This window comes from Poecilia mexicana, unplaced genomic scaffold (assembly GCF_051168715.1).
Source record: "Poecilia mexicana isolate PSO_F unplaced genomic scaffold, ASM5116871v1 scaffold_4, whole genome shotgun sequence".
NCBI lineage: Eukaryota > Metazoa > Chordata > Actinopteri > Cyprinodontiformes > Poeciliidae > Poecilia > Poecilia mexicana.
In genome coordinates this window covers 3915151-3931685 of record NW_028263373.1, presented here as the reverse complement: position 1 = coordinate 3931685, position 16535 = coordinate 3915151, and the positions used below count along the sequence as shown (strand labels likewise).

Below are 16535 nucleotides of genomic sequence, written 5' to 3'. Positions count from 1 at the left end.
TGCCCAGTGGATTGTGAGGAGTCAGCTACTCAACCTGGATCTAATATACACTGGCAGACTGCAAAGGAAGGTCGATTGTATTGCCGCTGATTCCACCAACCCAGGACACAAACTGTGTGTACTGCTACCGTCAGAGACACGATACAGATACATAAAGTGTGATAAATCTCAGTGGAACAACACGACCAGATGAAAAGGCTCCTCAAACAATCTCTGGGTCTCCATTAACTTAAGACTGGGAAACAGGGAAGTGACAGTTCAGTCCTCTCCCTCTTTTGGAAAAAGACTTATTCCAATTTCCTGGAAACTGGTTTTGGGGTTTTGTATTAGCTATGAGCTACAAACATAAACAAAAAGTTTAAATATATCTGTATGTGATGAATCAAAACAAGTTTTAATTTTCAAGAATTTAATAACCAAATTAAATTAACTTTAGGGAACTTGTTGGGCATTAGTCATAAGTACATAAAACCTTGTTTATGTGTAGTATACAATACTTCACAGATGTGTTTGTGTATTGGTCTCACCATCTTCTTGTTGTCTTGTCTCATGATCGTGACTGTTTTCTCTTTGATGACTGTGTGTGTGATCATATGGAAATCACAAAAAACCATCCAGCCATCATCCGTCTCCTTATTCCTGTTCTTCTGTTTTTCATCCTGCTTGCTCTTCGACTTGCTTTTGTCTTTGGGCATCACTGGCACCTGTTTCACAAATTCAACATGGCTTAAAAATAGCTTTTTATTCGGTAATAGCATTCTGCAAATCAACAACTTTGGTCAATGACACCAATATAATGTCTACAGCTGGACTGTTTGCCCAATTAAGGGAAAGTATCAACTAAATCCTTAGCTGTTGGTTCATTAGAAGTGTCCTGATTTAAGCCATTGTATTATGCCATTTTCTAAATTGAAATCCATTAACATGCAAATGGCTTAAAAGTCTATATTAAAAAAACAGTTTTTCCCAATCCTCAATCCTCTAGGCACCCCGCCCTGCATGTTTTAGATGATTCCCAGTTTTAACACGCCTGATTCAAATGATTGCAGTTCAGTCAAATGTTGTTAATCACCCCTCAATTAAACTGTGTACTGAAGCAGAAAAACAACTAAAACATGGAGGGCAGTGTGCCTCGAGGACCAGGCTTGGGAAACGCTATTATACACTATGCCAACTGGGGTTGGTACAGAGAAACATTCCTTTTGTTTCTTAGGTTTGAAAGCACAAAGCTAAGAATCCAAAGCAGTAATTTTGTCCACTCAAGATTAACTAGAACCACATTGAAATATAGGATTCACCTAATACACAATCAGAATGGGGGGACGGGGAAGAGTAAACATGCTTAAGTCAATGTCAGCATAAGGCATTATAATGTTCTTATTTTATTTCACTCACTTGCTACTGAGGTTTCGATCATAGCATTGATTTTGAAGAAATAATTGGACTGATATCAATAAACATCTACTCTTAAATTAATCAGATACACTATATTGCCAAAAGTCTGGATTTGTAAGGACAAACACTGGTGATTTAGAAAAAGGCCTTGCTTGCAATTTCCAATCTAATTTATCCAAGCGGTGTCAGATCAGGCTGAGGTCAGGATCCTGAAGTCTTTTCCTTTTCCCACAATAAAAACAAACTGGTACCATAGTCAAACATGGCTATAGAGCATAGTCATGCTTGAACAGGAAGCAGCATAACCCCAGAGTAATGTTCAGAATGTCTTGGCATGCTGAAACATTAAAAATTACTATCTCTAGAAGAAAAGGGCCATGTCTAACTTCTGTGGCTACCGATTTAGCTAGAATAAAGGTTGGTGACCTCTGGGCATCATGACCTTCAGCCTCCACATGTCGCATGGTGGTATACCACTACATGTCTGGGTTACACCTGCAGCATTTGAAGTGATGAAAGCACTTGAATTCAATCATATTAATGGCAACATAGTGTACTTACAAAATATTTCAATCATTGCAGCCCTATGGTTAAGACACACCCACTCATAAAACAAGAGATCCCTGTTTTGTTTGTGTTTACTCACAGCTGCTGGTTTTTGCCTCCAGGAAATGCCAGTGGTGCCAATGACAAGAACTTGCATGTCACTGCTTGCCTCCAAGTTCTGATTCTGACATTTTGTCTGCAGCTGGCTCTGGTTATAGTACCCTGGAAACAAAATGGTTAAATGTGTAAATGTTTGGCCAAAATATGTACAAAACCATATATTTTGCTAATGTTTTATTTCTCTTCAGGTACAAAGATTTTGTAAATAAAGAGTCAGGTTGAGTTCATAATAAAATAGATATTTTGACCACTTAAACCATTCAGTACTTCAAATATTCAACTGAATTTGTTCAGCTGAATTCAGCCTATATCAATAAACTATGCATAAAAGAGCTCATTAATTACATGTAATTCAATTTTTGTCATGTATGGTAATTAAATGTACCATACATTAAATAAATAAATTAGGTCATTTATTTAAATGTTTATTGAACTAGGTTCACACCACTAATTTATCCTCACACTAAGACTAAACTAGTTTGCATTTAATTATTTGATGACATGTTTTATATATTGCCTATTAAATAAAATGATTTAAACATTTACTAATTTCACAATAATTTTTTTTGTATTTATTAATCTCATTTTATGCTTTTAATTTACAAATTAACTGACAAATAAAGCTTAATTTGTCGCTTAACCTTTATGAAACATGACAAATTATCAAAGTGTAAACTAAAATACCTCTAATTGTCCTAGAACTGTTAAATATAATTTAATAGAAGTACATTATCACATTTCTTATGACAAACTGAGTACATCTTAAAGAAATTATACTAAAATGAAAAGCTTTTTAAAATGTCCCTTAAACAAGTAGAAACTGACACAGCAGGTAGTATAAAACGCCCCATGATAAAAGCCTTTAGTTTGTAAGAAAAAATATTGAATGCATTCCTCCAGAGTGAAAAAGATCAAGTCTGTACTCTATAAGTACGAGTTGAAGCCAGGTAGCAATTGTGCTTTCTTGGATTTTCTTTGATGATAAAATTACATGAATTCTTACCATAGTAACCTCCATTGGAGAGCTCCTTCTCTTGTGTTATAGCCAGGGAGACAGGCTCAAAGAGCTCGCAGCCCATTCTGCTGGTCAGCCCCTCCATGGTGGCCAGGTATTTGATCTTCAGATCATAGCAGGTGATGTTGCTCTCCCCAACTGTTTGGGTATTGAATTCAGCAAGGAATTTCTTGAACACGTTGCTGATGCGGATGCGGGTCAGGATGTTCCGCTGCTTTATGATGGAGTTCAGTGACTCTGGGATGAAACGCTTGTAACTGGTGGGATTAAGATAAAAAGAATATTTTAACTTACCTGTGCAAATCTCCTGTTTTATCTTAGGAAACATGGTAAATAAATGTCAACTGTCTTAGGAAAAGTGAGGTATAAAGAAAGAACAAATTTCATATGCTTGTACATTGAGTATTGGATATTACCTCATCTCACGGGAAGCTGCTGAAAAGGGTATACCGATGTCCTTGGCATAGTGAGTAATAGCAAGCACAGCCATGCCCAAACATTCATTTTCTATCTCATGTTGCTCGGCTTCTGACTGGGCTGTCCTCAGGGGAGCCTTGCCCGTTTGAAAATCATGTTGGCACTGTGCAAAAACAAACATGACCAGTGTTAGAATTAAATCTGACACCATTCGTACAAGAACACCAACCAACAACAAAAAAAACAGGAAGAGGTTAAAATTGGACATGAGAACAGAAAGGATCAAACTAGGTAAGTTAAAAATGTTGACTTGTGTAAAAGCTAAACCTTCTCAGCACACACCTGGAAATAAAGGTATTCAAGGGAACCAACGTCAAGCAGCGGCGTTCCCTCTGGTGTTTTCTGTGGGCTCTGTCCTCTGAGTTTATTGAGGCAGTGTCTCCAAACTGGAGACTCTCCTTCTGTGGTGCCATGCCAGTTCTTAAAATAGAATCTTAAAGAAAAGACAAAAATTCCAGGTTAAAAACAATAATACTGATAATCTGAAAACCAGGTTAGGCTTTATTTGATGTGCTTGTTTTATGGTGAATTAACTTTTATTTAACTATGGCTACTTCTAACAGTGTGATTGTTCTTATTTTCCAATGTACATGTGGATCTTGGCAAATTAAAATCAAATTAGAAAGTTAGTTTAGTAATTAATTTAAAAAATGAAACTGATTGTGACAGCTGACCCTACTGTCACACAGACCTGAATGGTAATCATTTTGTTTGTTTATCCTTTACATTAATTTAGATATTAACTAGTGAATAGTTTAGATTTTTATTAAAAATTATTTTCATTAGTCTGACCTTTTAGTTAACTATTTCAAACTATTTGAGTTTGAGTTCTTTGTGTTAACACCTGAGTTGTAGTTTGTTATGTTGACCTCAGTTTTGGGCCCAATTCTTCATTGTTTGATTATTTTTGAACTTTTTTGTAATAAATTAAGATTATTTTTTGAATTCCATTCAGCGTCTCTCTGGCTGGTTAATGTGAGAACCCTCACACTGATATTTTACACAGTTATATATTTTAAGCTTTTCTAATAAAAGCCCATAATTCAATTTCTCAGAAAATCATACTACTCCAAAATGACACAGACTGTTTTTTTTAGAATCATATTATACTATGGGCTGTACAGTCATGAGGAAGACTGCTGACTTGACAGCTGTAAAGCAGACAGTCAATGACACATACCACAGAAAGGATAAGAAACCTTTATGGGCAGCCTTTCTTTTTTTCCTCATACATTGACAAGATTACAAAAGCTTAATATCTATGGCCTCAAAGTCACAGTTCCAGCATTGATCTGAAGACACATTACTTGTATATACATAACCAATAGGAAATCAGTTAGCCAGTAGACAGTTCTTTAAAATTAATATTCAATCTTCTTATAGGTAGCACTTCATAGGGCATTTCAGCATACATTCACCCTAGGAGATGGTTACTTCAGTTAGAAATTCATGCTGGTTGCACGTAACCATTATTTGTTTATGCAAAAAAAGTTTTTATATTGGGACACACAACCATAATACAGGGTTTGTTAGCTTTGTTTACTTAGGTGCAGTGCAGACAGACAGACTGCAGTAAGTACATAAAAAAAACTCAACGGACTCAACTTCAGCTCCATCCACAAGCAATTTTCTCTTCAGCTTTTAACAGCGGCAAGCATGGCGAAAGAGGAAGTGTGACTGACAGCACAGTAAAATATTTTTTCTTTCTGTATAACATGCTGGCAAACTAGTACATTGGAATATCTGAAGGGGAACTTAAAGAGTATTCCAGTCAAGTGTAAACATGACACTGCTTTGTCAGTATGATATAAGACCTCAACTTTTTCTAAGTTGAATTCTTACAAAAACTCGCCCCAAACATCGTGACAGAAAGCAATTTAGTCTGATCAATCCATAATTTGGACTTTGGACTCTACTCTTGGAATCACATTTAAAACTTTGAGACTTTAATCTGTCAAGTCTAAGATAAAATATCAAGGCATGGGCAAGACACTGGCATCAAGGTATACCAAAACAATAAAACTTCACATTATACTGTTCCAACAGGCCAAGTGTCGGACTAAGTGGAAGGGGCAAATTGGGGACGTGATCAGGACAAGGGAACGGACTGTGGTACTTACTGACTTTTCAAACCATCAAGCAAATTTTTTATTTATTTATTTTCAAAAAAGCAACAAGCAAAAAATCTAGCAAGACTTTGTTGACAGCATGTGAAAGCACCAGTTGCTCTGCAGGACCAGCTTATTTGGATAGCACATTTCAGTAACATCGCAGTTCAAAGTGCTTTACACCATAAACACTTAATACAACAACCAATTATGAAATATTACATTTAGTCAAAATGCCATTATCAAAATCATCAGAAAAATACAAATCAAATTTATTGATCAATGTTCCAGTTATTATGAATCAAATGCATCTCTAAACAAGTGATTTTTTTTTAACCTTGAATTAAAAGAACTCAGTATTTCAGCTGCTTTGCAATTTTCAGGAAGTTTGTTCCAGATTAAAGAAGCATAAAAACTGAATGTTGCTTCTCCATGTTTGTCTTGCTGCAAACCTCGCCTGCAGTCAGAGCAGAGAGGAGTCCCATTCTACTCCGTGTCCACATTGTAAATGAATCCCACATGCTAATGCTGCAACACCAATGTTTGATAGCAACTTAAAAAGTTCAGCAAAACTACTCTATCAGCAAAGTAGCAAGCCTCCCAGACACATTGTTGCAAAGGTGAGCAACAAGCAGTGAAAGTGCAAGCTTCAATTAGAATCATTTGATTATTGATCATTCCTAATGTGATCCCTTCCAGGCAGGAAAAAAAAACTGTAAATCTTGTTAAGTCGTAATTAGGTTCCTATGTAAACATTCACATGTAAACATTACCAAAAGGTTTTAATGCATCCGATTTGTTTAGAAATTCATTAAACCGATTTCTTTTTTCAATTAAACAAACAATGCAGTTCAAACTGACTGGTGCAGCATCCATATATTTTTCCGAAGCTCTTGAATTCAATAAATTAAGTCGAGAACCCCAGTGAAATGTTAGAGCTGTTGGCCAGATTGCAAGAGCTATTAGCACTTTTGTTCTATGAAAACATAATATCCAACACCAGCGATGTCAGTTATGGCTGCTAACTCATTCTTACCTCATGCGATAGTGCAACTTGATACCGCTGTCCTCTTTAATGTTGAACTCGTGGCTTGGAGAGTACCAGGTGCCAGTTGCATCATTGTAAAGGGCAAACAAATTATGGCACAACGGAGAAATAGCTAAGAAAGAAGAGAGAAGAAATAAAAGATAAACACTAACTGCTAAAATGATTAACTAGGAAAGAAAGAGCACCTACATGGCACAGATCAATCAGCCTATAAAGCAAGATGAACTAATTAATCAATACACAAATTCACAAAGTCTTACAAATCATTCTTATTTGTATCAAGTGCTCTCTCTCTTAGATATAACATATTTTTAAAGATTTTTCTAAAGCATATTTTAAGTACAAAGAAACCTAATTCAGTTATATTTTCTATTTTGAATTTCTATGACATGTTTAGAGTCCGGTTTTGTTTATTAATTGAATGACTGTACTTATATTTCAAAAGGCAATAAATTTAAATGAAGTGAACAATAGAAAAATACAAGCAAAAGGTAAGCAGATTTTGCCAAACAGCACAACCATTTATCAGCTGTTGGAAGATGTTCAGAATATCCGACTGTAAATTAGGCTTTGGCCAGTATGACAATTTGACAGTATGACAACATTCAGTAAAATTAACCCACTAAATTTTATATTACTCTTTAGGTTCATAATTTAAAGAATATTAACTATTGACATTTTGTTCCTAAAAAGGTATCACAATGGAACAGAACTATATTATCTGGTTATTCAGGCTATTTGTTCAGGTAGCAAGCCTCCCGTCAACTTTAGTTACTTCAATGTCTGATTACCGTATTTTTTGGACTATAAGTCGTTACTTTTTTCCTCCGCTTTGAACCATGCTGCTTATAGCCCGGTGCTGCTTTTCTGTGGATTTTTCTTCAACCACCAGGGGGCTCTTTAGCAGGAAGTGAATCATTGGAAGTTAAATTTGGAAATCAAAGAAGAAAGTGCTGATTTTCATTTAGAACAAGCACATGCTAGCAGTAGGCACGACAGAGAAATGTTTTCAAACACATACTCCCTCATCATGGAAACCACACGAAGAAGTTCATATGATGCTATTTTAAGTTGAAGGCTATCGATCTGGCCTTCAACTTAGATTTATTAAGAATTATAGGAAAACCAAGAACCGAGAGCAGCGGAGACACCAGCGGCTTATAGCCCAGTGTAGCTTATTTATCTACATTTCCAGTTTGTTTTTTTTGTTTTGCTTTTTTTAAACTTTGTGGGTGCTGCTTATAGTGAGGTGCGCTCTATAGTCCGGAAAATATGGTACTCAGGATAAAGATTGTTGAAAAGATTTGCGTTTGGAACCTCAACTTAAACTCAAATTAAGTCAGTTTTAATCATTCTTCCAGAAACTCTGAAGAAAATGTTTTTTCTGTTTTTTTTTTCCTTTTGCGTCATACCCAAGTAGATAGAAGAACTTGTTTTGATTGGCTATTATCACTGTACAACTTTACTGCATTTCCACAGTGTTGCAAGGTTTCTTATCAATTTGTTTCGAAATATGTGAAGTTGTGCCTTAAAACTGTTTAAGCATTATAGATTTTTGCATCAGAATTCGAATTTCAGTCTGAGTTCATATTAAAGCCCCAAACCTGTGAAATGTAACATTTCATAAAGGTCAGGTTATGTAAACCTGATGCCATATCAGGTTTACAGTTCTAAGGTAGAACTGAACCAAACAACGGGGAAGTTACTTACTGCACTTCTTGGCAGCAGTGACGCACAGCTCCTCAGCTGTGTAAGTTCCTTTGATGTACTCCAGGTGGCGTATTTCTGGTATGTAAAAGTGGATCTCCAGGCCCAAAGTAGGAGCAGGAAGGGACGAAAATTGGGTCTTCTTATTTTTCCTCATCTTCATACAGAGCTGCCTGCTCAACTCCATCACAAATGAAGCTGACATTCAGATTCTGAGGACATGGAGTGAGAAACAAATGATACAAGTCAGGCACAACATTCAAGGCTAATGTAATGGCTATTCTGCAACAAGATTCCTGGCTTTAAGCATTTTTATTTTATGACTGATTGGATATAACAACAAATAAATCCAAATATTAAAGTCATTATAAACTGATTTTTAGTTTTCTCCTGGCTTCTGTTTTTAGCTTTATATCAGGCCTGTCCTGCAGGTTCCATTCTCTTTATAAGGATGACAACAAAATAAAAATAAGTAGTCTGTTTCCTCAATGGAGGTCATAAATTTGAATCAGAAATAAAAACAAGAGTTTCACAAGACTGTATCCCATTATGCTAAAGTATAATCCCTATCCTTCATTCAGTTTGTACCAAACTCCAACAAAGCACATGAAAGAACATGCTTTTTACAAAATAGACTCTGAAAATGGGAGGCTGGTCTTGGTTTTGATTAATTTATTTAAGCAGGACGCCAACAAAAACAAATAAACATGTGACAGATTATTATATTTTTATATTCCATTATCATTTTCACCACTACAATAGGATCTAAAGCCATCCTTTCAATCCAAGCACTCAACTTTGTGGTTAGCTTAGTACAAAGTAAAAGCACTTGGTGTGCAATTTGTACAGCTAGAAGACCATCCTTCTATTGAGAAAAACTAAAAAGTCAAGCAAAACAGCACAAAAAAAGTGTGCAGAGAGACAGTTGGTACATGACCAAAACTGCATAGCACACATTCTTTCAGCAACAAAAAAACAATGTCTCAGCAGGGGCATTTGTCAGATAGTCCAAAACAAGGAACTAAAAAAATTCCAGGTTCTTGTTAATGTACTTGTTAGATTTAGTACATTTTATACTTCTAAACTCTGATTCCCCTGCAACCACCGCTCACCTAATTCTACACCCAGTGTCAGTAAATTTCCCATGCAGCACATTACTAAATAAATAGCAAGTCAAATTTAGTTATTTAAATATATCGAGTTTGGTTAAAACATTCATCAGGGCTTGTATGATGACACAGCATATATAAGAAAAAAAACCACTAAAGTCTGAAATACAAGAAGAATCAACAGTACTTTACTCAATAGCAACGTTCTGGAAAAAAGAAGCTTTGGTTCACATTTTATCAACTTGTTCTTGCTTGTTCTTCCCAACTAAGCTAGGTAAATGTCTTAAAAGTCTAAGAAGCTAAAAATATAATAATAAAAAAAAAGACATAAAGGAACGTTGCTAACAAAGTCAGAAACTGGCCAGCTCTCATAAGCTGAATGAGAACTGGCCCATAAACCACCACAGATGAATTTCTTTAGAAGAGAATATCTGAGTCATCTTCCTCCAAACAGCAGGTTACTCAACCTGTTACAATATGTCACCTCTTCCTTTACCATGTAAATGGACACCAAATACAACCAATGGCTTCAAAAGAGCAAGATTTGCCGTTACTTCACGATTATGCGCTTTGATGTACAGAGCATTACAATTACTGGTTTCATTTTTCCCACCAAAATAACAGGAAACAATGTTCAGTCTCTACTAAGCTGCAGACAGACAATGGCACTTGAAAGTTTTCATATGTTGGAAAGAGGTCAGTCAAAACACAGCAACAATTCATTCTATATTCTTGATGGAAATGTTGACAGTCTTTTTGAAATCAACTTACAGGAACTACTAGTACTACCAGATAATATGTGCAAAATGGTCTGGAATTGTCTCTTGTCCTTATTAGGCACAGACCTGTTGCCAGTATGTACCAAGATTTTAAAAAGTTACAGTTCCAAAATTGTAAAACCTTAATCTCATGTTTCTAAAGTTGACAGTCCTTTTGAAGAGATGGCAGCGAAAACGGTAGGCGGTAAATTCTCTGGCAGGATGGAGCACAATGTAAAGTCAATCCTGTTCCTGCACACTCAAGATCAGCTACAATCAACCACACTTTTCATTTGTTGGGCAATATTTACGTTTGCTCAGAAAATGAACAATCATTGTGTGAAAACTAATGGCACACCACCCATCTCCATTTTAAAATGTAATGGTGTTGAGCTGGTCACAACAGACAACAGCTTACTGTTTTTCACAGAGTAGGGTATTTCTGCTTTAATATTTGAAAATTACTTACAAATTTAGCAGATGGTTTATCAAAATGAGTATAACTACAAATAAATATTATATCAATAGCTGCAGTATTCATTATGTGACATTATTTTGATAGCAGCAGATATATTTGTTGCCACTTGTTCATGTGTTAAATAACGATTAGATACAATCACACATTTTCAGGCTCAACAATTACTGACAATTGTGGCTACTTGTTTGCAACTTCAATTAGCCAAATACAAAGTTGATTATCCGCTACCCAAACACAGTACTGCTTTAAAAAAGCTTAATGGGCCTAAATTGAAGTTAAATCTAATTTACTACAAGCTTAAGACTATGTGGATAGATACTGCAAACAAAAAAAAGTTTTAGTGTAGTTCTGGTTAACCCTCCTGTTATGTTCCGGGTCAAATACTGATACTAAAGGCATGAAGCCCTTCTAAACTTCCAGCTAATGGTAACGCTTCTCTCTGACTAGCAGTGTTGTAGATAAATAAAATAAAAACTAAATAACACTAAATAAAACAGCTGTTCTAGCTATAATCAGAAAAAAATCATAATTTGTTAATTTTTCTTTAATTCAGCTTTAAATTGGGCTTTTCTTGCTGCCTGAGCCTGACAGAAAAAAACATGAAACCACAGTTTTTTATATTTCAATGACATTTTATAGAAAAACATTACATAAAAAGGGAAAATAATCAACTATACTCCATGCATTCCTACTGAAGAATACCTAATACACTATGTATAATTTTCTCCAGTTGATCAGTAATGTTGTTATTGTACAGTTACAACCTCACAAAATAAGAAAGGAATAAAAAGTGAGATTTTTAGCAGCTGCCCTGTTCACTGATATGTCTGGATGATGCAGTCGTTGCAGGCAATGAGCAGATCAGAGGACAACGCTCATCTGAACTACACCGGCTCTGCCTGCCAACAATGCAAACTGCTGTATACGCTAGAACGTTCAATCTCTATCACATGCAGTGCCGTTTGATGAAGCCACTTATTTGAGCTAAAATTAGCACTTGGATGTGCAGCACAACCAATATGCAAACAGGCAGGAACCATCAGTTTTAATCAACAGAACAGGTCTAGAGGTGCTGGACTCAGTTGGTAGAGCACACGCACCATACGCAGAGGCTATAGTTCTCAATGTGGTTATCAAAGGTTCAAATCCTGGTTTCAGGCCATTTGATGCACGTTTTCCCCTCAATTTCCCCATAAAAATGTTTTAAGAGTGCTGTTATACTTTGTGGTGTTAAAGGTATCAAAGAGAAATCTGAATCAGCTGAAATCAGTATCAGCAGATCAAAGCTTTACAAAAAGAAAAGGGACCATCCTTCAACAAACCTGCTGTGAAGCCACAACTTGTGTGAGGTGCTATATAGATCTGCTGCTTTGCAGATTTTGCAGTGATCTGAGGCAAAGGCCTTGGTAGTGCCAACACAGGGAAATGAAACTGGCATAAGGGTTATAAACAGCTTTTATTTTGCTTACAAGTGGGAAGAGAACTAAATACAAGATTGACATCAAAGTATTGGCACCTTCTGTTATGACAAGATCGCTGACCAGGAAAGCTATCAATTTACCATTTGTTCAAACACTTTATAAGCCATTTCCTGGCATTCACGGGGGTGAGAGACCATAGCCAACCGTGAATACTTCATACCCCCTCTAAAAACACTTATAATCACCCATTTGAACAATTCAAACATCAAATATATATTAATGTGCAATGATATTAACAGTGGAAACCGTCTTAAGACTATAGCAGTAGCTAGCATTCATAGTTTTCCTTATTTCCACTCTTAGGGGTACAGCCAATCAGCACCCAGGAAAATGAACGGTGTTCCTACAAACTGTAGCACGTAGCTTTGTGCCAAAGGACTTCAGCTTCTTAAGCTTAATTTTCTTGTGCATATTTTAGATATTATCTAAGAAATTTTCTGAACAGCAAATAGGCACGGGCCCAATAGACGTAAAGGACCTCCATCTTGACTAATATGTGACACACATCTGTCTGCTAGTAGGCATTGAGCAGCAGAACATGACTAACTCAACGTTTAAAGTCTCAGTTGGTTGCCGTGCATAGTTTATTTGTCCAGAGAAGCTAGAAGAATTAGTTTTTGCAGTCAGAGATCTGGGGAATTTGTACTCAAACTGTTGACCCCACAACACCAGCTCAAATGACAAAATGCAGAATCTGAAAAAGGTGAATTGATACTTTTTATCTTTTGCAAATGTTTCTACAAATGTCCCTTCAACAAAGATACAAAGTGCTGCCTGAGCTGTCCAAATGGCTTCCAAATAGCAAATAGTGGAGGGTAGTCTTGTTCTTAATGGATGTGTACAAAAGAGAAATTATATCTCTTTTATGCAATACTATTAGACTGTAAGGTCTAAGGGTATTACAACCACTGACTGAACAGTAGAGTTGCCCAAATATATACTTATTAAAAGAAAAACATGTAAGGTGTAAATTAACATACCTTGTTGTTCTGTGGATAAACCTAAAAAGCTTATATAAATATGATCATATGCCAGAAAAGTCAATTTTTAAAACATGTAATACTTTAGAATCAATAAGTTTGACACAGCAACTTCCTGTTAAATGTTCCCAATATGAATATAACCTTAGTTTGAGGCTTGGAATAGAACACAGTCGAGCACAAGACCAGACCTTTAGTGTTTCCCTGGCACTGAAAATGAAATGTGATGCCATTTTTCAATAAAAGTCCTACACATTGAGAAATGGGCAAATATAATAGTGTGGAGATTTGCACAGTCACTTGCTGCCCATACACATCATTTTTGCTAACCTATTAGGACTGTAATTAGTGCAAGGAATGTACTAGGATAAACTATAAGAGAAAATAAAGCACTGAAAAAATATATGTTAAAATTAAAAAGCACTGGCTGATTGTTGTGGTACTGGAAAAAGGAAAATGTTCTTTTAGATTGTAGTAGATTCATTACTGATTACAATATTCAACAATAATAGAACTCTTTTGGTCATTTCCCTCAATTTTATGCAACCCAGTACATCAGTTGTTATATTATGAAACCAGAAATACAGCAAGTATCTTTCTGAACAAATAAAACGCATGTCATACATCAGGCAACAAAAGGAAAGCATTTTACTCCCAAAATATCAATCGCTCCCCACAGCCCCTAATGCCTTGGTAAGTGTTCCTTTAAAGCATTTTATCAATTCAGTGAATATAAACCACAACCAATGGTCTTTTCAGTGTACTAAAACCGAGAAAGTCTGATTCAAATCAGATCACATTCTACCATATTCAAATTGAATCCATTAGGTCTACATCAATCCAAACATGCTGCAGTTTTATCTGAACAGATTTAATACCTTCTGCTACTTAGTAAAGCCATGCAACTGTCGATCCTCCTTAGTGCAAAAATGGTCATGAAAAGCATACATTAAATAAAGTTCTCACAGGTCTCGATGCCACTGTGAAAACAGCTTCAGTTGATGACAACTATGTTGATTCAAATCCAAAAAAATGGACTTGAATTAGGATTAAAGGGTTTGATATACAGTGATATAAAAATCCAACTAAAATATTAAAGCATGGCAACAGTGTGAAATTACTGGGGTTGCATGTCACGCCATTTTATGATACCCAGCAATTTACTGTTTTACAATGTTGTGCTGATCACTTTCCTGTCTTTGTACCACTACATAAATAAAATATAAACACGTAAGCAATTTATTTCTGTAATTTCCATATAATTTATATACATTTTATATTTGTGTGTAAAAATCAAAATAAGAATAAAGTATCTGTTAAGGTTCATTTTAAGTCTACTTGGTAAATATCAGTGGGGTGAAAAAATGTAATTGAATTAAATTTCATTTTTTAAACATACTACTTGTATGTTTAACAGTACAACTTATGTTGTAAGCGTGATTTAAAAACATTAACAACAATAATCACTGTCTTGAAACACTAACAAAACAAACTATTTTGTTTAAAAAATTTGTTTAAACACTTTTGGATCTTAAAACAATAATGTTCATTTTGAGTTTTCATCAGATTATGTGAAAATGTGGAACAAATTGTCTAACTTGAGAGCTGCTAAACCAATGAAATGAAAAAAAACAGCAGAGAGAAAATATTTTTGCTGAAGCTGTAATATCTTAGATGGCAGTTTTCTTTAACACATTATGAAAAAAAATATGTCTGTGTTCATGGTCATTGTTTAGTTTCACAACTAAAAAAAATATGACATATTGTCTACCCAACTAAATCAAAATCAAAATTATTTTAAAAACTATATAAAAAAGGAGACCCATATTTTTCCTGAATAGGAATCATATTAAAGTCTATATAAACAATATCTAAAAGGCAAAAAATATATATTTTACACAATGCTGCTTCTTTCCTAGTAATGAGGTTGTCAAACTCCAACTTACAAAACCGCCCACGCTTCACTGGCATTTTTTGGTCTGGGTTTTTTTTTTTTTTTGTTTTTTTTTTGCGCTTCCAGTCAATGTTATCCGTCTCAGTTGTAAATGTTTATCAAAATGGAACTAATTTTAAAACTGAAGACAGAAACAGAAGATATAATAAACTACTTAAAAGGGATCAAAATTATATTTAATAAGAATTAAATAAAAACATGTTTCTTTACAGTTTAATTTAAATGCCTCTTTAATTATAGGATTGAGATAGAGGTAAAGTAAAACCAACAGAGCATTTATAACTATGTATGGAAAGTAATACATTTCAGTCACAAAACATCATTCCCATAAGCTGAATTTTTGTGTAGCCATCTCAAAATAAAAAAAATAAAGTAAAAACATATTTGTATTTTAAACAGGATTGTAATGTAACAATGCATACCTATGACAGGGTGGAGTGAATTTTCAACATTTATTTTCACTTTCAAATTGTATAATTTTACACAACAAAAAACCTAACTGTAATAAACCCAGAATTCAATTCTTCACACCTCTGAAATATGGATTGTCTGTAGATATTCAGGAAAAAAGGTTAACCGTGCATGAAGACGTTATCTGCCTTCAGAGCAGAGAAAATGGACGGAGTGATCGAAAGTAGATTTGTTAGCTAACCTTAGCTTATTGGTGTGTTAGATAGCAAGGTTCTAACAAAGCAATAAAGGGGAAAGAGAGATAACGTGTGGGTGTTTTCAACTGACAAAAAGTCATCGGCTATTTCCATTGGAAACATTAAATAAACTGACATTTACTCACCTAAAGAGCTTCGCCAGTATGGCAAGTTACTTCCTTTCGTTTAGTAGTACATTTGTTAAGACGATTCGACGGAGTTTATGCTTTTCTCAGCGGCTTTCCTGTATCCGTTTTCATCGGTTTGATTCGAAAACCTGCTCCCAATATATTTCCGTATCCAGATAGATGAATATCGAAGGTTGTTTTAATATTGGGTAGTCAATTGAAGACTCAGAAGCGTTCCTCACCGACTGCTATCCCTTCCTGACAACTAACAACCCTTTCCCGAAAGTTACGCAGTAGCTGGCCGTGAAACTCCGCTGCTGATTGGCTAATACACCCGTCAATCACGGTGACGACATTAACCCTTTAAACAGAGAAACTCGTTGAAAACCTTGATTTTTAAAGCTATTTGCACTTTTTAACGACAACCAGTATTCAATCAGCTGTTCAATCAGCTGTTTACAAAAGCATATATTAATAATGATAAAAAAAAATACTAATAAAAAACAAACAAACACTGAGTATATTCAGTCAAGTAACTTTACAAATGAACATTCTGGCTTTACTAAACATACCTTATACCAGTG

The 16535-nt window shown here is 35.2% G+C and overlaps 1 protein-coding gene across 1 annotated transcript in view; it reads right to left on the bottom strand.

Moving 5' to 3' along the window:
• Window positions 1–16226, bottom strand: part of jak1 (Janus kinase 1) — a 32089-nt gene extending 15863 nt beyond the window's left edge. The window contains exons 1-8 of the mRNA XM_014992688.2: window positions 15970–16226; window positions 8420–8628; window positions 6698–6821; window positions 3836–3986; window positions 3493–3656; window positions 3065–3333; window positions 2042–2163; window positions 528–704 (exon numbers count right to left, since the gene is read on the bottom strand). Coding sequence (XP_014848174.2) covers window positions 528–704; window positions 2042–2163; window positions 3065–3333; window positions 3493–3656; window positions 3836–3986; window positions 6698–6821; window positions 8420–8621 — 1209 coding nt within the window. The 5' untranslated portion in view covers window positions 8622–8628; window positions 15970–16226. The remainder of the gene's footprint in view (window positions 1–527; window positions 705–2041; window positions 2164–3064; window positions 3334–3492; window positions 3657–3835; window positions 3987–6697; window positions 6822–8419; window positions 8629–15969) is intronic.
• Window positions 16227–16535: the final 309 nt, after the last annotated feature.